This window comes from Capra hircus, chromosome 5 (genome assembly GCF_001704415.2).
Source record: "Capra hircus breed San Clemente chromosome 5, ASM170441v1, whole genome shotgun sequence".
In the NCBI taxonomy this organism is placed as follows: domain Eukaryota; kingdom Metazoa; phylum Chordata; class Mammalia; order Artiodactyla; family Bovidae; genus Capra; species Capra hircus.
Window position 1 is genome coordinate 26,160,198 of NC_030812.1, and position 25,519 is coordinate 26,185,716.

Below are 25,519 nucleotides of genomic sequence, written 5' to 3' on the forward strand. Positions count from 1 at the left end.
ACAACAACCTCCTCCCCGCTAAAACTGTAAATTCTACCGGAGTACGGAACTGGTATGTCTACTCTTCTTCCATGCCTAGTTCTTTGCACACAGTATGTTCTAGTATTTGTTTAAATACTTTCTGAGTAATAAGTATAGTGCCTTTTAATACCAAACAAGTTTCATATAGCTTATCTCATTTGATTATTACAACTCTGAGTAAAATGGGATTGTTGGCCCCACTATAAAGATACTCAAAAGAAAATGATAGAACTCTCCACCTCCATATACAGCAACACACAGAACAGAGACTATGGCTACGGTGATGCTATTCTAAGTGCCAAGAAGAAAATGCAACTACTCGACTGTTTGGAACACTGAATCACCTTGTGTAGCTGTCTCAGGTTTTCCCCCACTTTAAAAACGATTTAAAAAAAAATTTTTTTTTTTTTGGCCGTTCCGCAGGGCTTGCAGGATCTTTGTTCCATCCCCAAGGGTTGGAACCCGTGGCCCCTGCAGTGGAAGCGCGGAGTCCTCATCACTGGTAGGCCAGGGAATTCCCTTCCCCCGTTCTTTAAAAAAAAAAAAAAAAAACAGCTTTATTGAGGTATATAACCTTGTCTTGTTTTTAAAGTGCACTCTTTTGTAATAATCTAATTCTCTAGTATGAGAATACTTTGGATCTCCATTACTACAGGCACCTGTAAGCATTCCTTCTTTTTCTTTTTTTCCCCTTACACTCTGCAGTCGAACACGTGTGACCCGCGCCTCGGGAACTCGCTCTGCCTCCCACCCTAGGCCTGTCCACCAAAAGTCCCGCCCCTTCTTTTTCCGGAGCCCGGCCCCTCGGCTTCTTTCCGACCTGGCTCGGCGGATCTCGCCCTTCCTCCAATCCCTCTCTAAATCTCGCGAGAAGTGAGAGCGCCTGGCCGGACGAGAGAAAAGTATCTGCTCCGCTGAGGGGGGAAAGAAGGAGCTGGAGATAGATTGTGGGACCGATCGCGGGCGGGCGGGAGGCGACGGAGCTACCAGAGGGTGAGTCCTGTTAACATTAACTAGTCCATGACCTGACGGGCGTCTCCCCGTCAACTCTGGTCAATCCCAGCGTCCCAGACCGGGGTCTCCCCTCCCAGTATGTGTTGGACGGGGGCGCTGAGGCGGTGGCCGGGCCCTGTCTGAGGAAGAGGGTGGGGCATGGGCTAAGGCCGACCAATAAGAGAGAAGGAAGCTATGATTGGCGGCGACGAGCACTAATGGGAGGTCATCTTTACCTTGCGGAGTGACGCCCCTCTTCTCTCCCTCCTCCCGCCTCCTTCCTTTGGGGGGGGAAGGCGGGGCCAGAGGCCTGAAGTGTGGGGAGAACTTGGGGTAAGTAGCCCCGGGGGGCACAGGGCGTGGCAAGGAGAGGGGAGTTGAATCCTGAGGGAATGGAAGTCTAGTGGAGCCTGGAATGGGGGTGGAATGGGAGAAAAGGGAAGGGTACTAAACTGGTTGAAGACTCTGGACTTCTCCAAAGAGTGGGGTTAGAGGCTTGGCATTGGAAGAGTTAGTGGTAATAGGCAGGAGGTAGGGTTGAGTAGGTGAAAACATAGCATTTGGTTTTGCTGGGAAGATAGGGAGGAATAAGTGTAAGTGAGAGCGTGGCATTTCGATTGAATTATAAGAAAAACTATCAGGGACAAGATATCAGAGGAAAAGTATGGGTATGAAGAAAATTAAGTGAATGAGTTTAGGAAGATTTAATAGGGGTGGGTGTAGTGGCCAAAAGGCATCACTTTGGGTAGGGTATGGGGGAATCCAGAGGGGTAGGAGAGGTATTTGGTTGGGAGACGGCTGATAATGGACAGGTAAACGTTTAGCTTAGGTATCAGAAGAAGTCTGAGAAGTGATTTTAGAGCTTTTGGTGAATATGGCATCCAGTCTGGTAACCAGCCTGCAAGAAAGCTAGGATAGTGGTAAAGAGAAAAATAGAACACTTTCATCACTTCTACTCTGATTTCCTTTCTCCGTCTCTTCCTCTTCCCGACTTCATCTGTTCCTCAGCTCAGGGATCGGGGCTTGGGACTTCGGTGGCCAAGTCAAAGCCCCATCGGGAGTTATATGTTGCTCTGAATTGCTTGTTATGTTCTCTGACTGGGGTGTTTACTGCCCAGGGCACCTCCTACCCAGATTCCCGCGTTGCTACTTTCCTGACTCTAAAGTTTGTTTTCTACTTACCAGAGGGTGTTTTAGTACCTCTGAGGGTTGTGTCATAGTAAGTGTAGTTTTGTGGGGGTACGCAGAGTTTTCTCCACAATCTCACTTGATTCCTATGTTTAAAAACTTTGCAGTAGTGTAAGTAATTCTTGCAGAGACATCGGTTTTTTAGGTATTCTAAGCACAGAAAAATGTACTATACTGAAGTTTGTTTTGTTAATTGTTTCTTTCCCACTTGAGTTGCTAAATGGATGGTTGCAGTTAGTTTTAGCTAGCTTATGTTTTTTTTTTTAAAGTGGTGTAAATAAAATGGACACGTATTTCAGGACAGTGAAAAATTTTCAGTTTCTTCTTTTGTGTCCAGATCAGAAAGCTAAAGATATGTCATAATATCTTGGGGGCAAGGGTTGGGGAAATCAAACACAATTTGTGCTTAAACATGGAGGATATAAGGTAAGTGGAGACTATTGCGAAATGTAACATGTCAGTAATAAAAGAAGCTAAAGAAAAGTCTGGCAGCTATACTAAGTAGTCTTACCAGTTCTTAATTCTGTACAAAAAAGGGACAAGTCTGCCCTTTGTTTGATATTTATTATTTAATAATGAGCTAGTATAGTCAATTAATAACCTCTTTGCTGTTGCATAGATTTGTCTTTTACATTCCTTTTCTTCTTTTACTTTTGGAAGCAAAATGACATCTGAAATACTAGTAACAGTGTTATATGAAGAGAAACCAGAGTGTGTTGCTTCGTATTAACTTTTGGTTTTCAGCAACCATTTATCCTGGCCAGGAGCTTACCCCTACAGCACATTGAGACTAATTAATTACTGTCCTTATAGCATTAATTACTTAATTGGGTTCCAGTATTTCACATTCAGAGCATTGCTATTGGATATTCAGACATTTTCACAGTTTGCCTGGCAGTAGCACAAAGCAATATCCAATGAGAGGGCAAAGTTCCTTGTTTTATTCTTCCATTCTAGAATTTGTGATGGCTTTGACTTGAGCACTGTCTCATTAGTGTTACCACCTAGCAGAAGGCTAGAGAATAATAAACACTGCTCATCTTTAAACTTGTGGATCAAAGGGTACAACCTGTGATAGTTTCAGTGTTGTAACTTTTAAGCATTTTTGCTTACCATGGCTTTAAAATGTTGATAGATACCGTTGTATATCTCCATTCTCTTCCCCGTCCCTTTCCTCTCCCTTTTTCTTCGCCTTTCCTTTCTTACTTCCAGTTCAAAATTAAATTTGTTTTTTCAACCGACTCTCAAACTGCTGCTTTAAGTCCCTGGCTCTGCCTGAACACAGCTGCTCTGAAATTCTCACAAGTTATTGTTTTGTACACGTCAAGAATGAGTTTTTCCTAGGCTGCAGTTGAAGGGAGTCAGTGATACAGCAGCCTCCTATCCATGTCTGAGAGGAGGAACCTTTTTGAAAGGAAGTTTTAGGTGGAGCAAATAGTAGTGCCATATAAATGTCTAATAAAAACAGCTCTCTTTTTGAAACTAGTTGGCAGGCTGGCATACAATTGTCCCTTATCCCATGATAAAGGTACATAAGTTAAGGTGCATATGTTGTTTCTTTGAGAAAAACAAATGCAGCATTCATTTAAAAAGAAAAACATTATTTCTTTTGTTGTTGGTTTCTCTGATTGTGGTACTGTGATTTTAGAGTTCATGGGAGAAAGTCTTCCATTTCCAGAAACATGACAAAATGATTTTTAATATTCTCATTTTTGAATGTTGCCTTCCCCTAGCAGGCCTATTTTTAGGATCAAGTATATTCTTGAAATGTGGAAATACATCATTTTTGAATGTTTGGTGGATGATCTTTTAACTTCTGAATGCTGTAAGGAAGCGATCCCTACTTCATAGATACCCTGTTCCATTATTGGAGCTCTACTTTTAGAACATTCTTTACATTGTGGTGCTCTTTACTCCTGCCATCTGAAGCTACAATTAATAAACCTAATTTCTTGTCAACATGGTGGCCCTTCAGATGTTTGATGACAGTTATGTCCTGTTAAAACTTCTCTCTTGCTGGGGTAAATATCGCATATTCTTTCAACCATTCCTTAAGTTACATTTAATAAAGTTCAGCCTCCTTGTCAACCTGCTTGAGTTTTTAGAATTTCTTATTTAGATCTGAATATAACATTTGATATAATCTGATCAATACAAAGTACAGGGGCAAGTAGGGCTTCTTTTTTCACTGCACTCAATAGTTCCTTTTTAAAAAAAAACACACAACATTGATTTTATTTATTTATTTGGCTGTGTAGGGCCTTAGTTGTGTGAGCTCTTAGTTGCATCAGGTGGGATCTAGTTCCCTGACCAGGGATCACACCCAGGCCCCCTGCTTTGGGAGTGAGGAGTCTTAGCCACTGGACCACGAGGGAAGTCCCAATACCTCTGTTCTTAAAGCCTAAGATCCTATTAATTTATATAAGTAATTTTTAAATTTCAGTTGAGGAATTTGCATTTATCCCTATCTACGTTTTATGTTTGAAATAAACTATAGCACTTGTGAAGAAAAAATGTACACATACAGACACGTATATATGTATATTGTTTAGTTACTAAGTCGTGTCCAACTCTTTTGCGACCCTCATGGACTGTAGCCCACCAGGCTTCTCTATCCATGGGATTTCCCAGGCAAGAATACTGGAGTGGGTTGTCATTTCCTTCTCCAGAGAATCTTCTGACCTAGGAATCGAACCTGTTGTTTCTTACATTGCAGGTGGGTTCTTTACCACTGAGGAAGCCCATATATGTAAATACATATTTAAATTACAGTCTATTAGTATGGTGGTTTAAATTTGTCTTGCTTTGTTCTGTAGGTAAAATGGTGCTTATAAATGAGATAAAACATCAGAAGAATCTCTAGGGACTAAAGACTTTATGTTGGCAGCCAACAACTTTCTTGTGTGTGAATTTTAGCCTGATAGTTGAATTTATGTTTGAGCAATTTTAGCTGATAAATGCAATTTTAAAGCATCTTCCTCTTTTGGGGTTTTAATTTTTACTTTCATTTTTAGCAAATTGCAAATTCTGTATGGAAATGTTTGTGTGGAATAAAGTAGCATGCTGTTAGGGACAGAATACATTTTCTTCTAAATACATTCTCATCCATCTAAGACTGTAATTATGAATTCTCCTAGAAAGCAGAAATATGGACTTGATGACCCCTCAAAGTCCTTTCCAGCCCCAAAATTCATAAGTAGAGGCTCAGATCAAGGAACTTAGTATTGAAGAATCAAGAAGAAAAATAGAATGTAAAGAAAATGAAATTGAAATGGTTCTACTGACCCAGTGGGAATGGATAAACAAAAAGCAAGGAACATAAATGACAAGAAATAATGATTCCTTTGAGCTGAAAGCAAAACAAAAGTCATCAACAACAAATATTTTGCATTGGGGTCATTTTATGTCTTAAAATATTTTATCATGACATTTTCTCTTCAGAATTTCCCTGGTGGACACTGTGTTGAAAGAATGTGGTTGGTTTTGTTTTTTTTTTTCTTCTGTTAAATCATAGTATTTTGTTTCCTTTGGTTCTCTTGTTTGTCCTTTTGTTGAGAAACTTAAGGGAAAAAAATCTGAATAATATATTCACTGCCTGTATACAGTGAAGCAAATTTCAGTTCAGTTTTGAAAGTAAACATAAACTCCATGGCTTCCTTGGAGAGGAAGGATGAATGTTAAAATACAGGAGAGGTTTTATGAAAAGACAAATTTACTATTCAGTTCTTAAAACTTTTTAAGCAGACATCTAGGAAAGATTCCCAACTAAACCAAAGGTGAGCTACTACAGTAGTGTCATGATGGAAAACAAAACTCATTACAGACTCACAACTTTGTTAGCTTCTTCTCATCTTTTGGTGAATTTAATCCTAAATGTTTTCATGTATTTGAAACCTGACTGTGCAAAAAGTTTCTCTAATTCAGTACTGCATTTATCCTTAATAAATTTCAATTTGTGAAAGTCTAACAAGAGCCAAGATTTAGCTTGAGAAGTTACTTTGTGAGTTTATGTCTTGGGCTTCCCTGGGAATAGTTTTGTTCTGCCATAGTCTCACCTCCTCACAAAACCCAACTTGTTTTCTTTGAGTGAAGTTATTTACTAATATCTTCTTATCTGGTATAGTGCTTCTTTCTGACCTAGCAGACAGAGATTTATGTTCTAAATTGGCCAGTTTTATTTGGGGCTTAAAATTTACCATGCAGGAGAAATATTACTTTTTTTCAGATTAAAAAATAGAGTATAACCATTCCTTTTGAAATAGGAATATGCCTGCCTTTATTATAAAAACAGGATGATTTATTGAATATAACACGATTGCTATAAATGATTTGTGTTGTCACCAAGTTTCTTGCCAGTAATTTTTATTTAAGCTTTATCAAACTTAAATAAAACTAGGATTTAACATGATTTTTCTGGTGCTTCTGATACTAATATGTCTTTCATAGCACCATTTAAGTTTTGGTCAAGCAGTAGTTTGCTAATATTTTACCTATCTATGTTAGGGACTTTTGAAAGTCATTGAACATTGCAGTACCCTAGATAGGTAACTGTGTTGCCGGTATGTGGACAGTATTAGAAAATAGATTTTTTTCTTGAGAACTTTTGAGAGTCTCCATGATTATCATTGTGGGATATTATAGCTATTTCCTACCTGGGACCAAACTCATACTCAGGTTTAATATTAAAGTCTTATCAGGTTTGTTGTTGTTTGCAGCCTATTTAAGTCCATGAAGATTTAAAATTTATCCTTAAAGATCAGTGTTGGCCCTTTGATTGCTATTGCTTTGTTTCAGGGAACACACTTTATCTGAAAATGAGTAGGAAAAAACCAAAACACAACACCAGATTTTTGACAGTCTACCAGTTTCCAGGAATTTTTTTACTTCTAAAATCTTATTGAGGCCAAGCATAGATAGGTATAATGTTCTCTAGTTGTTACTACGGAGAAGGCAATGACACCCCACTCCAGTACTCTTGCCTGGAAAATCCCATGGACGGAGGGCCTGGTGGGCTGCAGTCCATGGGGTCGCTAAGAGCCGGACACAACTGAACGACTTCACTTTCGCTTTTCACTTTCATGCATTGGAGAAGGAAATGGCAGACCACTCCAGTACTCTTGCCTGGAGAATCCCAGGGACGGGGGAGCCTGATGGGCTGCCGTCTCTGGGGTCGCACAGAGTCAGACGTGACTGAAGCAACTTAGCAGCAGCAGCAGCAGCAGCAGTTGTTACTAACTCTGCTTCCTGCTATCACTTTAGCAAGTTACTTCTTCTTTGTTTTTGCTTTATTAACCTTCCTGAGAGTAGCTCAGAATAGTTCCTTGAATCCTCCAAAAGCCTGGAGAGGCTTTTAAAAAGTTCTAGTCTAGTTAATTGCCTGTATGAAGCTGCTTCCATATAGCTTCTAAGCTTTGACCATGTGTTGCCTAACTTATGATTCAGCCTAATTCTCACTCCCATCTGTTTTCAGTCATTTGCTACAAAACTATTTGGTCTATTTAAACTGGCTCCTTTCTTTGAAACCTGTCGCTGCATGTCTGAGCCTGAAATCCAGAAATTAATTTTAACCTTCTCTTTGATCAATTCAGGGCACTCTACTGTTTATTTCTCAAACTGTGGGTCTCAAACTGCTTTTGGTCTTAGTACCCACTCCTCTATATTCTTAAAAATTATTGAGGACTCCAGAGAGTTTTTGCTTATCGTAATTGTATCTACTTGTATTTACCATATTAGAAGTTAAAATGGAGAAAAATTTTAAATCCTTTATGTACTTATTTTAAAATAACAGTATAAATGTATCTATAGTTTTAAAAAGTTGGGGAGAAGAACATCAAATGTCTGGCTGATAGAAAACATCTGTATTCTCGTATCTGCTTCTGCATTCAATCTGTTAACAATATGTTGTTTGGTTGAAGTATCTGAAGAAAACCTGTGCTTACACAGATATGTAATAGGAAAAGAAAAGATTCTTTTCAGATAACTGTTGATAATCTTTCTTCTTTGATACTACATCAAAATCTGAAAAGTGATAGCTTCTTAAAAGTAGGCTGTTGTATAGAATCTGATACCACATCTGTGAACTTTTAACACCCAGTCTTATGTTGCGCCTTAAACAGGTCTTTTGCCCATGTATGTTCTGAATACCCATGAACCCTCTGAAAGGGTCTCAAGGACCTGTAAGGATCCCTCGAGCCCTCTTTGAGAGCCACACTTGAAAAATACAGCTGTTTATCATGTAGGAGGAATATCCATCCATCTTAATGCTTCTCAGAGGGTGGGTTACTGACCACGTGCATCCAAATTATGAAGGGTGTTTTTTTAAAGTGTCGATTTTTGGACAACAAAGCCAAGTGAATCCAGGAGGCCCGGGGATCTGTATTTTTACAGTGTCTGCATGAATATGCTAAAGATTGAGAACTGTGGAGACAGCTTAATCATATTTTAAGAAAATCTATTTTCTAAATTTTAAGAAGTCAAATTAAAAAATTGGTACTTGAATAGTCCTAATATAAGTCCTTATTATCAAGCAGTCTGACATTTGTCCTATTTGGGATATCTTAACCTTGTATTTTAATTAATAATAGTTATCATAATACCAGAAGCTTGCAAACTAAGGCCTCTTGGTAAATACGTTAGGCTTTGAAGTCATGAGGTCTCTGTTATAACTACAGCTCTGCCATTGCAGCACAAATGTAGCTAGCCAGAGACAACATGCAGAGAAGAAGCATGGCTGTGTTCTCATAAAACTGTTTATGGACACTAAAATTTGAATTTCATAAAATTTTCATGTCACAAAATTTTCTTCCTTTGTTTTTTTCCAGCATTTTGTTTTTTAAAAGCACTCATAGCTGTGGACCAGAAGAGACCGAGTGGCAGGCTGGGTTTGGCCTATGGGCTGGAGTTTGCCAGTCCTTGATGCATACTGTGACTGGTTTATGAGTTTAAAAGTTACTATGATAAAACATACTTATTGTTAAAGCCATAAGCATTATTTAATTTTCCTAGACAAAAATAATGCTCCAAGAAACTGTAGTCCCTCACAGTTGTGTTTCTGGACATTCATTTATATAAGAAACACTTGTGTGTAAACTTGGAAATGTGCTATTCAGTTGAAAGTAGTCATACAATATGCAAGTTACCATACAACTTGCAGGTATTACAGAAAGATACAGTGTCCATTTTTATATCTTCTTTGGGATGTGTGAGAACAGGTTGCTAGGATTTAGTCCAACTTCAACTACTTGACTCATCTTTTGCCAATTTTTTTTTAAAATTCTCTACCTCAGTTTTCCAATTTGTTAGTTAGCGAAGTGCCTTATAAAAGGCTAATTAAGTTTATAGAAGTATACATGCTTTTTATGTAATCCTTTTGGGGCATTTGGTTTACCTGCTAATGAAATAATGTGTTAAACTGTTGTTATGCTAAATAATACAGTGGAAAATGAACCCAGATTTTATGAACAGAAATTTCCTTTCCTAAATAATCTACTGTCTAGTTAAACTTGTCTTCTGTGGTGTCTGGGGTTAACGTACCTTCACTATAGTCTCATATGTTTATCGGAATCTTTTCCTTAAGTCAGTGTTCTAGGTGTAAGTCGAGTCACAGCAACACAGTATCCTACTGTGTGGAGAATAAAATGTTGAGACTGCTGTGGTGGACCCCTTCAGTGTTTGTGCTCTTTGCTTAGCAGCAGCTAAATTATCTTAGAATCTGAAACTTAGTAACCAGAGTTATGTTCTTAGAAGAGAACTGTGTATAATTTTTTTCTTTTCAGTATCATAGGGGCACAGAGCCTGTAGAGCTCTGTTTGGGTGTCTAAATGTTTTCGCTTGTTTGTAGCTGACTGAAAGACATTCGGTACCTTGATTTCAGCTCTGTTCCCTTTGTGATTAATGGTTGGGCAATTTCTAGGTGTTTTAATATAAGTACTACTTTTTATTGTTAGGCAGCATTCGTGGGTTTCTGAAAATGGATCCTTGAGGGTAACAAAGAAGGAATTATCTTGAAATGCTTGATTTACCCTGTGTATCAATCTGAGTTTCTACCACATCTATTTCTATTGATATATGATGCTGTTAGTTTGTATTTTTAGAAAGCTTTTTTGGTAGTCCATTTTGAACTTATCAGTTGATTCTGTGGTTCTGTTGCTTTGTAGTGTAGAGTGAACAACTTTGTATGATTTTTAAGTACTATACTGTTAGTGATTTAGAATAGTCTAGCAGATACAAGCCTTTTTAAAAAAAAACTCGGACACTTTTTAGCTGTGCAAATCAGTATTCTTTTTATTATTAAATTATATTATTATTTGATTAATAGAAGCAATCTATGATCATTGTAGAGACTTTGGGAAACACTGCAGGTAGAAAGAAGAAAATACAATCATCTAGACTACTACTGTCCAGAGATAACCATTGTTAACATTTGATGTTATTTCCCTCATCTTGTTCTGTGCTTATTGTTTTGTTTGCTCTTTTATAGATTTGGAATTATGGTGCATGTGCAAGTTTGTATCCTACTTAATGTATAGCATTTTCTCATGTTGTTAAATAGCTTTGAGAAATGTTATTATTAACAACTTATATATATTGTAAGAAATGTTATTATTAACAACTTATATATATTTTTGTGTTTGTTAATTCCTTTTCCTTTTTTTGTTATAAATATGACTGTGGTGAACATTTTCATATATAGATTATCCATGTTTCAGGCTTTAGCCTCAGAATAAAGTCCCAAAAGAAGAATTATTTGTTCAAAGGATATAAAACATTTTAAGACACTTAATATAAACATTGCCAGATTGCTTTCCAGAAAGACTGTCCAAATAATGTACTCCCCAAAGTCTCATGTTAAGGTTCCCTCTCTGCTGCATCCTTGATTAGCAAGCATTCTTTTATACTTGAAAATGTATCTTAAAATATGTGGTCTAGGTTTTGTTTTCAAGGGTCAATTAACTTGATGAATACCTCTCTTCTCCCCATTTTTAACACTCTGACCAAAAACTGTAGAACTTCTTCTATGTTATTTGTATGATAAGAACATAGAATTGATTGGGTGTAGTCACATAAAGTTCCTTAGGCACAAGGTAATTGTAAATATGTATTTAAGATAATGTCTTAAATATATATTGCTTTAACTACATAAATAATCTACATCGCAGTTGTCTTATGAACCCAGCAGCTTTCTGTAAAACTTGGAAAGATAAGTGTAAAATTTCAGCAAAATATACTTGAATATTGACTTCAGATTAAATTAATAAACATTTATTGAACATCAACTGTGTTAAGAAAGGAAAGGCTTCCAGAAGTTTTAAGCTGGATTCTATATTCTACCCCATTTTCCTTAGGTCACAGATAACACAGCCATTTCGTTTTTATTCATGAAACTAAGTAGTCCACTCCTTGTTACTAACACATTACCATTGCATTTCTTTTATAGCAATTATCTGCTATTAATGTGAAATTATTTTTGTGTTTGTTTCATCTTTGTAGACTCTTAAGTAAACACTATGAGGGCAAGTATTTTGTCTGACTCATTGTTGAGTTTTGAAGCCTAGAGTGTGTGTTAGGCACTGAATAAAGGTGTTCAGTGAATTAATGAATTTTTTAATTTTAAAAGTAAATTTAATGTATAAATTTACTTTTTGATCCCAAAGATGAATCTTAGTTACTAGTTTCATACATCTCATTGTCAAATATTTTACCAAGACCTAACCATCTCTTTTGTGCTCATGTATACTCTGGAATTGCTAGCAAAATAATTTGATAAATGATCTTAAGGAATAGAAGAAATAAGAGATCTAATATGTACACTGATCAACCTATGACTAATTGAACTTGTAAATTAAGCCATCATTCTTATCTTAACTTGGCATGTTTCATGATAGATAATAGGATTCTTTGCCTGGCCAAACTTTAGTCAGGCTCCTGAACCTTCTTTTAGGCCCATCTCCCTTGTAAAATTGAATTTTAGCAAGAACCTTGCTAAGTCAGTTTACCAAAAACCCCTTCCCCCTCAAAATCTGTTCACCCTCACATCTGATTAGGTTCTTCATCCTCTACCATCCCTCAGGTGATGTCTGATCACCTTGGCCTGTCTTCAGGAAGAATCTTGTTAGGTTAGTTTAACCAGACTCTTCCTTATCCCTTGTGTTTCCTCTTGGTAATTTTCTAGTCACTGACCCCCACCCTATACTTGGCTATAAATTCCCACTCACTGATGATATATTCAAAACTGAGCCCAGTTATGTACTGAAGTCTCTTAGCTTCTGTTGCAATGCTCGTAAATAAAATCTGTTTTTTATTGCTTTAACTATTGTCTGGTGGTATAGTCACTAAGTCGTGTCTGACTCTTGCGACCCCATGGACTGTAACCTGCCAGGCTCCTCTGGGATTTTCCAGGCAAGAATACTGGAGTGGGTTGTCATTTCCTCCTCCAGAGGATCTTCCCGACCCAGGGATTGAACCCGGATCTCCTGCATTGCAAGCAGAATCTTACCCACTGTGCTACGAGGGAAGCCCTAACTACTGTCTAGTTCTGGGTTTTTTTCACACAGAGGAAAGATTCTTTTTTTGCAAAGGACTGTTGTCTTTATTTTTATGTCTACTTTGCCTGGCACTTAGTAGTTTCTTAGTAATGGTTTTGAATGAATACATGATAGTTAGTCTGAACTCCTTCTAGATTTTCATGAATCTGATGTTTATGGTGTATATGCCCTTCTCATTTTTTTGTACTTAGCAATATCTGCTTTTTTGTTATTAGGAACCTAAAACAGGCCCTTGGGTGTGTTTGTATGTGGCTTTTATTCCTTACCATGGCTTGTATTGCTTACCTAAAGTTGGGGCATCTTATCAACATCAGTTGGTTACTAAAGAAGTGATCATATTACCACCAGTTCCAGAGAACTGGCTTTGTAGACTTCAGTGACAAACTCCATCCTCATTCTATTTAAAAAAAAGAATAGAAAGATACACATATGTATACTTATGTATATACATTTTAGGGTATATTTCTGGCTCTGACAAAATTATGTAAGAAAGATTCTATTAAATGACCCCAGTCATTAAGAATCATTCTCTAAACTAGGATTTTCTTCACTTTTTTCTCTGTCAGCATTCAAATAACTTTCTCTCTTTTAAGTGAATACCAGTTTTTATCATTCGTGCATTGTGGTGAGTCTGAGTGTGTGAGCCTTTTTCTTGGCCCCTAGGACAGCCCTTCTTTGCATCTTTGTTTTCCTGTTTGAGATCTCCATTGAGAGCGTTTCACTTTTCCTTGGAAATGTTTCTAAATATGTGTATCCTCTGTCTGTTATTTATTGCTTAGTTCTGTAAAATGCTTGAGTTTCATCCTGAAGAATAGATTGAGAAACAGACCACAGACTTGAGTGCCATGCCTGGACACGTGATCTACTTGTCAAGCAGTACAGTTACAGATGGGCTGTGAGTTAAATTCTAGTGAATGACAGCATCATCATTCAAGAGTTCACCTTTTGTCTCAGTCTTTGTACTACAGAAATGTGTTGCTATTTGTTTTTTGAGAGGGCATCAGTTTGACCTTTCATAATTAGAGATTTAAGTATCAAAGAGGAATAAGCAGTGGCATTCTTTATGTGCAACAGTTGATACAGCAGATTGGGAATGAAAGAGAAATTTTTTAAAAGATGCTAACTGGAAATTCTTTTTTAAGTGGGGAGACAGATCATTATTGTAGTTAAATATTTCTGAGAGATATCACTTTAAAGCTAAAAGCAAGAATGATGGAAATGAAAGAAGGCAAGAGACTGAGGGAATGAATTGTAGGGGGATTTCCCTGGCAATCCAGTGGTTAGACTCCATGCTTCCAATGCAGGCGGCGTTGGTTCGATCCTTGGTCAGGAAACTAAGATCCCACATGCGTTGTGTCGCAGCCCAAAAAGAAGAAGGAGAATTGTAGGTATTTAAGAGAGAGGGCCTTCTTCCTCCCATTGTGGTCTCCCTTTGGTGAAAATGGCAGAACAAAAGCCAGCAACATGGGAAGGAAGCAGGAAATCCTAGTTAGTGACTGTCAAATTTGAGTATTTAAGAGGCGTGAGAATTCTTGCTTCTGTTACCTTTTAATGCTTTTCTCCCAAACTTATTTTGCCCTTTTCCCCACTTTTAGAAAATCATAGTTTTTCATCTCTATTTTTTAGTAAGGGTACAATGAAATAAAACTTGAAAACCATATATTGTGATGTGACTGTGCAAAATCAAAAATTTTGAATTCTGTGGTTTGAGGAAAACCATTCCAGTACTGTCCCATTCCTCAGCCAAGACCCTTTTTTCCCTCTAAATCGGTAGAAAACTGAGAAAACTTAGCCTCCGAAAACAACCAAGGTAAAAAATTAGGAATCCTGCCTGGTTCTTTATGTTATATCTATTCTAGACCTTGTAGTTTGCTTCCTAGTTAAAAATATGTTAGAGGATCTTGTTGGAATAAAATTCTCCTTTAGTGGTTATATTAAGAAAGCAGGTTCTGGGACTAAGAAGTAGAATTATCTCTAGCATAGCAGGTGTTAGGGATTTTTCCGGAGATCAATTGCTTTCCAGAAATGTTCTGAGTTTTCAGCCATAGTGGCATTGGTCTTTGCATTTATTTACGGATATATATTGATATCTGTATTTATTTTTTGCACTATGATGTAGTTGTAGAAAGTGCTAAAAAATCATCATGTATTTAAAATAAACAAACAAATCAGAAAACCCTCTTGTCCTGGGGCTATGTGAAGAATAAAGCTCTCATTTTCCCAGTACCCAGTCATCAACTTGAACTGGCCTCTCCCAGGAACAGAATTTATTGAAGCAATTTATCCTGGCTAAATGTGATATAAATCTGTGTACACCTGTGTACATGCAGGCTCTTTTCCATTACAGCAGTGCTGCAGCATCAGTTTCCTTCATGCTTAGACCCTGTTCCTATCACACTGAAGGATTACTAAGAAGCCCTTTCTATTTTATGGGGCACCCCACAATTTTAAACACTGATTCGTTGTGGAGTTACTGATCAGACTACCAGAAATACGGGCTTCCAATCCCAGAGTGAGTCTTAACAGAGTAGGAGAGATGGTTCCACTCCCATCTGAGTTTTAAGCGTGTTTTTAAGTTTCTGATTGTCAGATTCCATCTAGCACTTTAATATTTTATTTTGATGTAGACCTGACTCAGGTTAACCTGACATTTTGGCTTATCTTCAAGATAAAAATTCAGAGTTTAGCTATAGTTCTGAAATTTCTGAAATCGTTTCTAGGCATGTTCAGATTGTAGTTCTTCTCTTTCATCTTCCCTTGTTCTTGTTCTTTCATACAGCTTTCTCTCTCGTAGAAGGATGTTTGAAAATGTCCTTTAGGGGTTTTATTTTAAAAGACTATTTTTGTGATCCTCCCTTTTTTCTCTTTTACTCCTTCAAAATACGGTATATCTTTTAGGAATATTTTTACTGTGATTTACGTTTCTAATCTATCCATCTCCACCTCTCTTTTTATTCCTAGTTAGGATGTGAGAAATTTCCCCCAACCCATTCATTTGGAATTATTATTATTTGACAAAGAATTTTGATCAACATTTCAAGAATTTAGCTCCAATAATTAAAAAGCAGCAACAGTATAAACCCTGTTAATTCTTCAGAGAAACAGAGAGGATAGATGGTGATGCCTTTTAGTGCCATTTCTTTTATCCCCTGCAGCAGCTCACATCTGTTGGCTGCAACGGAGCAGCCCAAGAACTCTGGCCGAGAGCAGCACAAACAGCCGGAACATATTCACCCAGTAAACCCCCAAAGAGTCCACATTTGTTTTATTGCTGCTTTTAAAAACCTAGCCATAAATAGAATCGGGGGGAAGGGCACCGATATTTCTCCATTTGCCACAGATGATTGGTGGGGGGAGAAGGAGGCTCCCCGTAGGGAGAGAGAGGTTTTATTTTTATTTTTTTATTAATGAAAATCATTTCCCATGTAGCCCAATAGGATGGGTGCTTTGTTTTCTTTGGCAATAATCTGGGATAAACGGCCCTTGCCAACAGTCTCATAGTTTATACACTAGGGAGCCAGATTATGGCCCTGTAAAATGGAGCACCCCTCCTATAATCCCTTAATTAATTAAATGACAAATTTTGGTCTTCTCTAGTTCAGAAATATGGCTTCCGCATCAAGCGTTCAGTGGATTTATTGACGTAGGGAACTACACTGGTTGTAATTCAGCAGACTGGAGAAGTGTGTTATATACTGTAGCAGAAAGAGGGAAAATCTAGCAAAAGGTTTGAAATTCCTTGACTCTTCAGGTCTACATTTTTCTAATTAAAAGTTTCAATTGAGGCACAGTAGATCATATGCCACCTGTCTAATGGGTCTCCCCAAAGTAGCCTATGTTTACAGCATTGATAGACAGCATTCTTGGAACACCTGTTTCTGGGCTTGATATTTTTGAAGCACTTTTTTTTTAAACTCCAGCGTATTTAACATAACTTTTCCCCCTACCTCCCCCTCCTCAGCTCCGCTCTGCTCTATGAAATATGGGAGACGACAGACCGTTTGTGTGCAATGCCCCGGGCTGTGGACAGGTACGTTTACAATATACTTTATTGTGAATGTCTCGTTGTGAATCAAAGTGGCTGTTTTATCACTAAGGCAAAGAGTTTAAAGCCGGTGTTTTACGTGATCACTGGAGGTAATCAGATCAGAGGATTTGCAGTGTGTAAATCCAAGTTATGAGGAAGTGTAGGCACTCTACTGTAATGAAATCTGCCGTGCTCTCTTCCATATTGTTATTCTATTGGTGATTGTTTCCCAGTACACTGTGTTTAGGAATACATGTTGCTCTTGCACCCTTTCTAAAGCTGTTTTTATAAATACAAAGCAAGTTTAGAAATATCTTCTCTTCAGCCTGCATGAATATAAAAGTCTGTTCAACATATTTGGATAAGTAGCTGAAAATGCACCCATTCATTGTGAACCTTTATTTGGCAGAGCCTATTTTGGATTTTGTAAATAAGGAAAAAATAGTTTCTTTTGATTGTTGGCCCAAAAAATCATTGTTAGCAGCTAAGGCAAATACCTGTCCAGGAAAGACAAATCCAACATAGAACCCAAGCTCTCACAGCAATATATAAACACAAGGTTTCTCAGCCATTTTCCCTGTTTGATGTTGTTAGACGCTTCCTATGTGTTAGCTGCCATGCCATGGTTTGTATGAATATCATTATGTATCAAATAGCTTTTCATCATGTACTTTTTAAATAATTTTGTTGAAACTGCCTTTTTTTTTTTTCATTTTTTTATTCAATACCTTCTTCACTCTTATTCCTAGACCCTCCCCTTCTGCCATGTTCCATAAAGGATGAAGAAAGGAATACAAAGAAAGTCTTATCAAGAGAGTTTTATTTCCCTCATGAGTTGATTTTCTGGAGCCTGAAGGGTTGAATTTCTGTTCAGTTAGGAATATGTCCAGAGTTTCCCTGGTAACTAGATTGTAAATAATCTGCCTGCAGTGCAGGAGACCCAGGTTCAATTCCTAGGTCGGGAAGATCCCCTGGAGAAGGAAATGGCGACCCATTCCAGTATTCTTGCCCAGAGAATTCCACAGACAGAGGAGCCTGGTGGGCTACAGTTCACGGGGTCGCAGAGTCAGACACGACTGAGCGACTAACACACACACAGGAATATGTCATGCAACTGTCCAGTGACACTTACAGGTAGTATGTGAGATTGCAGACTAGTTCTTGTAAACATTGTAAATACTTAGAGAAGTATAAAAAGAAAAGAGTTAAGTTCCAGATGTTCCTAAGAATTAGAATTTGAGAGGGGGATGGGGTGGGTTGATAACAAGAAATAGTCAGAAGGGCAATTCCAGATTCCAATAAATGCTAAAAATTTCATAAAAGACTAAGAAAAACCAATATATTCTGAGTATTTATCATTGTAAGGTTTATATAGATAAATATATAATTTTTTTTCAATAGAAGCCACTTGGAAAATTAGAGTAAATTTGTTTCACTTTTCAGATGGCCTTATTGAAGTGCACACCTAAATCTGATTTATCCAAATTTTTGTGTGTGAATTTGTTAATTGATACCTGGTACCTTTTTTTTTTTTTTACAGTACTTCTTTCACTTACTTTAAAAGTCTGCACTTTTGATGAAAAGATTATTTTTCTTCACTGACTGTTTAAGCTGCTCACTGCCCACTTAGATGTTGTATGCTTAGACTACCCAGACAAGGACTTTAATAAATAAAAATGGAAGATAAAAATAAAGGAATAGATAGGAAGAGCATCTCTTAAACTCTCTAAGAAAGAAAATATAGCAATAGGGTTTCTTCTGGCTGTATCATCAGAAAAAAGTAGTTTGCACTGAGATTTGTGAGATCCCAGAAGGGTTTTTTTGTTTTTGTTTTGTATTATTTTTGAACTAGGGGTAGGAAAACAGAGACTCTTTACTTTAGTTCTTTCTTGTGTTGTCGGGTTCTGTTTACCGTAAGCCTTTTCCTTCTCTTACTCCTCCTTCCCATTTCTGAATTGTTGTTGGTATTTGGGTTATTAGGATTCCTGTAACCTCTGGCATAGATTCTGAAGGCTTTTTTTCCCCCCTCAGTGCATGTCGAACTGAGGGAGATTGCTACCTTCTTTTGGGTTCAAGTTACTTGTTTCATAGAAACAAAGGATAGAAAGCTGTAACTTAAGGCTTTGGGGTAGCGTGATTCATCCTTTACCTCCTTTGCATGTCAAAACTGTGTAGTCATGTGAGACTGCAGTTCCGTAGTTATGTTTCGTCTCCTTTCAAGTTTCCCCCAATATGTAGTAATAACTCTAGAGAGGTCTCTGTAAGATTTACTGTGATTGCTTTATGTTCTATAAAATAGTGAAAATCTGGCAGAGAAGATAAATTTGGTAAAGTGAACTACCCTTGGCTCGTTGTTCCAGCTTCCTTGTATACCTTGAAAATGGTTTCATTCTGGAGCCACCTTGAGGCCTTCAAGCCTATTTATAATCGATCGTCATTGATTCAAAGTTGTTACTCCAGAAATGGAAGAATAATAAAAACGTTATATAAGTCCCAGGAGAGGTAATAAGGACCATGGTAATTTTCACAAGGCATGTTTAGAACTCAGCAACCATAGAAACCTCAAAAATCAGTGGCTTCTACCAGTTAGAGGAAGCAGGAATGAAAGCAAATTATAATTCAAGAGAACTATGCATAAAACAAAACCTGTAGGGATCTTGTAATTATTTAAATGTCTGCTCTCTGCCCAGGTTTTACCCTGTATACCCCTAAACTCAGAAATCGTCTTACACTTTAATATTAAGGGGAGGCGAAAGGAAAATTCACCTAAAATAGACTAGCGGATTATGCTGTCCACCATATAATCAAAACCACCGGGCCTTCAGTGGATACGTAAACATGTTTTGGTTGCTAGGTCTTTAATGGCTGTTATTTTTGGATTCTGTTCATGACCCACTTCCCAACAGTAAGTCTGATGTGGCACAGCTGAGTTCTAAATGCGCTACACGTGCTTTTTAAAGAAAGATGGTTGCTGAAGGTTGTGTTCTTTGCATTCTTATCTGAAAGGACAGGTGATAGGGTTTTCTGAGCTCTCTCATTCCTCTTCTCCTAGAGAGTCTCTGTTTCCCCTGAGCCCTCATCACCCTCATGAAGAGGAACTTGGGAAAGTAATATCCCTGCTAATATCTCTCTCTGGAATGTGGTAACAGTAATAGTAGAACTGCCTTTAGAGAATGGGTTAGTGTTGTTAAGGCAACAGAGCCCCAGATACTACTCTGTGGTAAACGGCTGGTTGAATTTGAGGTGTATGGGTCTTAGACATGTTTATAAGATAGCATCTATTTTAAAATTCTGTAACTGTAAATAGCTTTGCCTCTGTGTTATTAAAATAATAGGAATACAGTTTGATGCTGAATCTAGGAAGTCTTACAAGTTTTTAAAGCTCTGAGGGGCACTTTTACTTGAAAGTGGATTATAAAATTGTTCTTATTGCATGTGGAAGCAGGAAAAATTACTACTGTGTCAGTAATCTTGAATTTGAGGTGTTACTTCACGTGGATACGGTTAGATAACCTAACCTTTTGGATACTTTCTGTCCACATTTTTTTTTTTCCCCATGCCTGTGGGATTTTAGCTCCCCAACCAGAGATTGAACTTGGGCTCTTGGCACTGAAAGCATGGGGTCCTAACCACTGGATGCCAGGGAGTTCCTAGTCCAATTTTTTTTTACCAAATGTCAACAATTTCTGTATTCCTATACCTCCCTCTCAGGCACATGACGCTGGTTTGCAGTACAAATTATGCAGATTTAAGTAGCCTTTCCCATCACCATAATCAAGTCTTTGAGCAGAAGCTGGGAATGTCTGTTTCCTTAAGAACAGGAACACAGTTCCTCTGAGAAGTTATATTAGTGGATAATTAGTATCATCCCATTATTAGCCATTGAGAAAGGTTTCTATCATAACCACTCAGTATCAACTTTGTCCTTTTAAGGAAAAATCCTTTGATTGTTTCTCTGTCCATTGTGACCCTGAGGAGCTGTATTTCCCACCCCCCACCCCCCTTGAGGATATCTACTACCAGATCTTTTCTTCTCCCAGAGAACATTTAAGTACAGGTTGAGATTCTGTTCATATCTTTCTGAGACATGAAATGTATAACTAGTTCATAGACCTCCAGGGCTTGCTTTCTCTTTCTGAGGCCAAGGGTAGCAGTAGAGCCCTAGTTGTGGTGGGATGGAGGGCTGCTTCTTTACCTCCTTATCTTGTCATATAATAGGAATAATGTTTATGGTGCTGTAGTCCTGGCTTCACTTGGCATTTAACCAACCTCCAGTGCTGTTTATTGCTTTGTATCCTCTGCCTCCATGAACATTATCCCTTAAATCTCTATTGCTTTGTAATATATGAGGCAACAAATAGCTTCTATGATTGGTTAAATGCTGGCATGCTACAAAGGTGTGTATTTTATTGCCTATATAACCCACATCTATAGAGATTGTTCCTGTTATCCCAGCCCTCCCATTAAGTGGGCCCTACTGGTACTATGGGACTCTGGATTTTTAATTCTGTCCCTTTGGCAAGTTTTCCTATTAACTGGCATTGGCACAAAAGAAAAGCAGGGAAGAATGACTGGTGCTGTTTACTAATTCTTTATGTTAGAGGAGCATCTTGAATTAGAGAATAATATAGGGAAAAATGGCTCTGGTACATAAATACCATTTGTGGTGATACGTGCTATCTTTACATGCTTCGACAGGTGAGGACAGTTTCAGGCAAACAAATAAGCCTTTTTTTCTCACCCCCTGCCAAGAGTTTAAAAAAATTCAAATTTTTATTTAATAATTCATATTTCATTCAATAATTCATCCAGTTCCCATCTGGTAAGAGTGCCTGCATGCTGTCAGGCTGCTGAAAACACACTGCATTATACACAATTAGACCAAATGCTAACCTTGTTTTTTGTAATAATATGTTGATTTTGCAGTAACTTTCAGTCCACTCTGAGAATGCTGCAGTTTTATGTAATCTTGTAATAGAAGTAGACCACTGTTATACATAGTAAAGAAGAAAACTGGGACTGGGATGAAAAAAATGTAGACATGTTAGGAGCAAGAAATTAAACCCTAGCTTTTTCATGTCAGATCTGGCACTCTTGACACTTGCCCTTAGAAACAAGTGGTTGGTTATTTTAGTTTTTTGTGTTGTGTTTGTTATTATGTCACTAAGAGCATAGTGGGTTAAAAGCATCCCTGTTCCAGTGTGCCAAAAAGAGAGAATGTTGTATGAATCTAATTGGAGCTATATTCAAGAATTAAGGTGAAAATTTTCAGTTACTCACTCTTGTTTTTCCTTGGATATGACTTAATATTTGGAATGGGAGCCCAGAAACTGCTCTCTGAATATTCCTGGTGGAAAAAAAATCCTCTGTCTTTGCGTCTCAGTTCATCCTTCGTCAGGAGAAGGGGCTCTTTCCTAGTCCCTTCTTTTACAAACTGCTGAGTTTAAATACTGCCTTCTAGATCTGAGAGCCTGTCTTTCATTCATCCCTCTTTTGCCACCCTGCAAAACCACATACATATTGCTAGGTTGTTAACTTAAAAGATATTGTCAGCATTATATAGAATTCTTCATTCTTTTATCAAATACTCTTCCAGCTAATGAGGCAGATTGAAGAACAGTCAGTGTGCTCCCTCTGGTTAGCATGTTTCTTTAATGCAGATTGACTTGCTCAGCAGTTGCATTTTGTCTGAAACCCTTGTTAAGGCCTACCCTGTATGTGGATTCATAACACATCTGTGTGTACATCCACAGTGCTGTATAAATAATAATAAGTAATCACCAGATGGCCTATAACTGCTCCTCTGGACCCGCTGGGTCTCTTGAAGCTGTTAGGAGAGTCTTCTGGCGTTTTGCTGGAGAAAACTTGTCATAGATTTATTTCTAAAAAAATTCAAACTCACAACTGGGTGTTTAGGACTAGCTATTGCTGTCTGTGTTGTAAATATTTAACAGGCTTTGTACAATGACAAGTAAAAGCGCCATTACTAACCACGCGCAGTGGCTGTGGAGCTCTTCTTCCCTCCCAGACATTTAGAAAGGAAACGAAATGCTGATAAATTGTGCGTTATGAACAAGGTGCAGGAGATGTTCTTTGAATGCTTTTTCGTAGGAGAAGATCTGCTCAAAGGGTGTAACTGGGCAAACTTAAGCTTTTTAACCTTATGCTGGTGACGTAAATGAAACAAAATGCCCCTTTTAAATTGGACTTTATATACAGGCAAAGCCCCTTCAGCTGAAGTTCGGTCATGGCCAGGTTTCAGTCTTAATTATCTTTATAACTAAATGATAAATCCCTTTGAAAGAGTTATAGTTGCAAGTGTTAGTAAATGCTTAGCATTTAGCTAAAATTTTAGACTTTGGGTTATGTCTAAAATTTAAGGCATATGTTGTTTGTCCATATTATTTATAGAGCAAAACATTTTAATTTTTGTCCTCTTCATTTTTCTAAAAAGGGTTATGTATTTTGTTGGGGGGAACATATTATTCTGGTTTAGCCTGCTTATAATTTTCTATTCTATATCTTGTTATTACTAGTCCCCTTCCTCCAGTATCTGTTCTAGGGTACTTGCTCAGTACAGTAATGCATGTTTTTGAAAACCAAAATAAAACTGATTACCTCTAAACATTTATGTTTTTAATCTTGTCTCACCATAAGGTAACATAAAAAAGGTTTTTTAAAAATTGGGTATCTTTTAACTCTTCAGCTTAATTTTTTTTAGTCTGTTTAACCACAGAGGGAATTCCTATGAATTAGCACACGTGGCTGTTACATTCCAGTTAGTATGTATAGAAAGCTTTTCTCTTTTAAAAATCTCATCTCGAAGAAGTAACTACAAATTGTAAGTGAGAAATGCTGCTATCAATAGTTTATTGTAGATAGATTTTGCTTTTTAAGTCTTCACATAAAATTATCAGGTTAAGGAAAGGATTTCAAGAAGGAAAGCATCATGGAGAAAAGATGGAAGTTTGGGGATTTATCTCTTTGTGTTTTTACTTTCAAGTTTGTGCAGTGAAACATGCTACCTAAGATTGTGCTTTGGTAAGAATCTGGACTATTTGCAGTTGTCATGTGAAAGTACAGAGGGAATGAGAATGAATTTTGTGAAATTAGCCCATTCCCAGTCTGGCACACCGTGTGCCCTGTGTGGCTGCCGATTCTGCTGGCAGATTGAAGAGCTGAACCAGCTTCTGCTCTAAAGACTAAAATTGCCAGCCATCATTCCAGCTTTTAAATCTTGTTGTTCCCATCGATGATGTCAGAATTGGAACACTCATGGTTCTGTCTTTAGATCCCAGGTGAAATTTGCAATTCCTTGGATTGGAAGGAGAGAGTTCTTCCTTTTTTGCCTTTGAAAAACTTAAGGAGCTTTGCAAGGAAAGTCAGCAGAATAAATCTGCAGCTTTGCCGTGTCCTTTGAGTCATTGTAGAAAGCTGAGTACTCTGTGCGGCATTCAGCAGATTGGCTGTCAGTGTTGCAGCTCTGCTTATCAAATACATAATCTCTCTGAGAGCCATTTATGTTATTCCGGAGAGAATCATCCAGTGGCAAAAGGAACGCCTCTTTTCTCCTCCCAAGGGTCAGATCCTCTTTCTATACTGGTCAATTACCCCTTGATTTTTCCTGAAAAACACCTCAAGCTACTGTAAAGATTGGCACTAGCACAGGCCACAGACTTGGTTACAATGACAAGCTCTGATTTCTTAGCCACAGGGAGAGGCCTGAGGGTGACACTCGTAAGTATGCCAGAGGCTTAATGGTGGTGGATTTTCTGCTGAGTATCTCAGTCCCCTGTATAAGCTTGGCTTCTCTTCGCTCCCTCTGAGGGAGATAACATTTGCTTTAGTGTTTTGCACACCAGTCGCTATAAAAGTGCTGCTGAGAGTTGTCTTTCTCGTCTCTTTCCTTGTCTTTAGTTATTGTCCTCTCCAGTTTGAAATCAAGCACTATAGTCTTAATTTTTTTACGTTTTTGCCTTCTTCTTTTACTGCGTATCTTAGCTCTTATTAGCCATTGTACCTGACGGGGATTATTAACCAATGTTTCCTCTAATTAAGAAAAATAAATAGGCTTTATTTTTTTAGAGCAGTTTTATATTTGCAGAAAAATTGAGAATAGAGTAAGGAGAATTCGCGTATACCCCCACCTTGTTCCACCCCCAACTTTCCGCATCTTGTATTAGTGGGGTAGATTTGTTACAACTAATGAGCCAGTATTGATACATTCTTATTTAACCAAAGTTCAAAGTTTACATTAAGGTTCACTCTTTGTGTTGTACTTTCTATAGGTTTTGACAAATATATAATAACATTTACCATGTCAAATAGAATAGTTTCACTGCCCTAAAAATCCCCAGTTATTCCACCCATTGATCCACTGCCCCATCCCAGACTCTGCTAATTACTGATTGTTTTACTGTCTTCATGTGAAAGTGAAAATGTAAAAGTGTTAGTCACTCAGCCCTGTCCAACTCTTTCGAACCCCATGGGCTGTAGCCCACCCCATGGGCTGTAGCTCTTCTGTCCGTGGAGGTCTCCAGCAGGAATGTTAGAGGGGTAGCCTTTCCCTTCTCCAGGTTATCTTCCCAGCCCAGGGATCAAACCCAGGTCGTCTGCATTGCAGGCAGACTCTTTACCGTCTAAGCCCAGAATGTCATATAGAATCACGCCTTCCTCTGATTTTTTTTTTAAGTCGTGAACAGATAACCATATAATTTGGAATAGCTGGGAAACGAAGGAGAGAAAA

General features: G+C 37.9%; 1 protein-coding gene across 3 annotated transcripts in view; it reads left to right on the forward strand.

Moving 5' to 3' along the window:
* Nucleotides 932–25,519, forward strand: part of ATF7 (activating transcription factor 7) — a 96,498-nt gene continuing 71,910 nt past the window's right edge. Inside the window, exons 1-2 of one of the 3 annotated variants that reach the window (XM_005679872.3) lie at nt 932–1,014; nt 16,708–16,776. In XM_005679872.3, the coding sequence (XP_005679929.1) occupies nt 16,729–16,776 (48 nt within the window). In that variant the 5' untranslated portion in view covers nt 932–1,014; nt 16,708–16,728. The other 2 variants (XM_013963747.2, XM_013963748.2) reach the window with 2 other exon arrangements.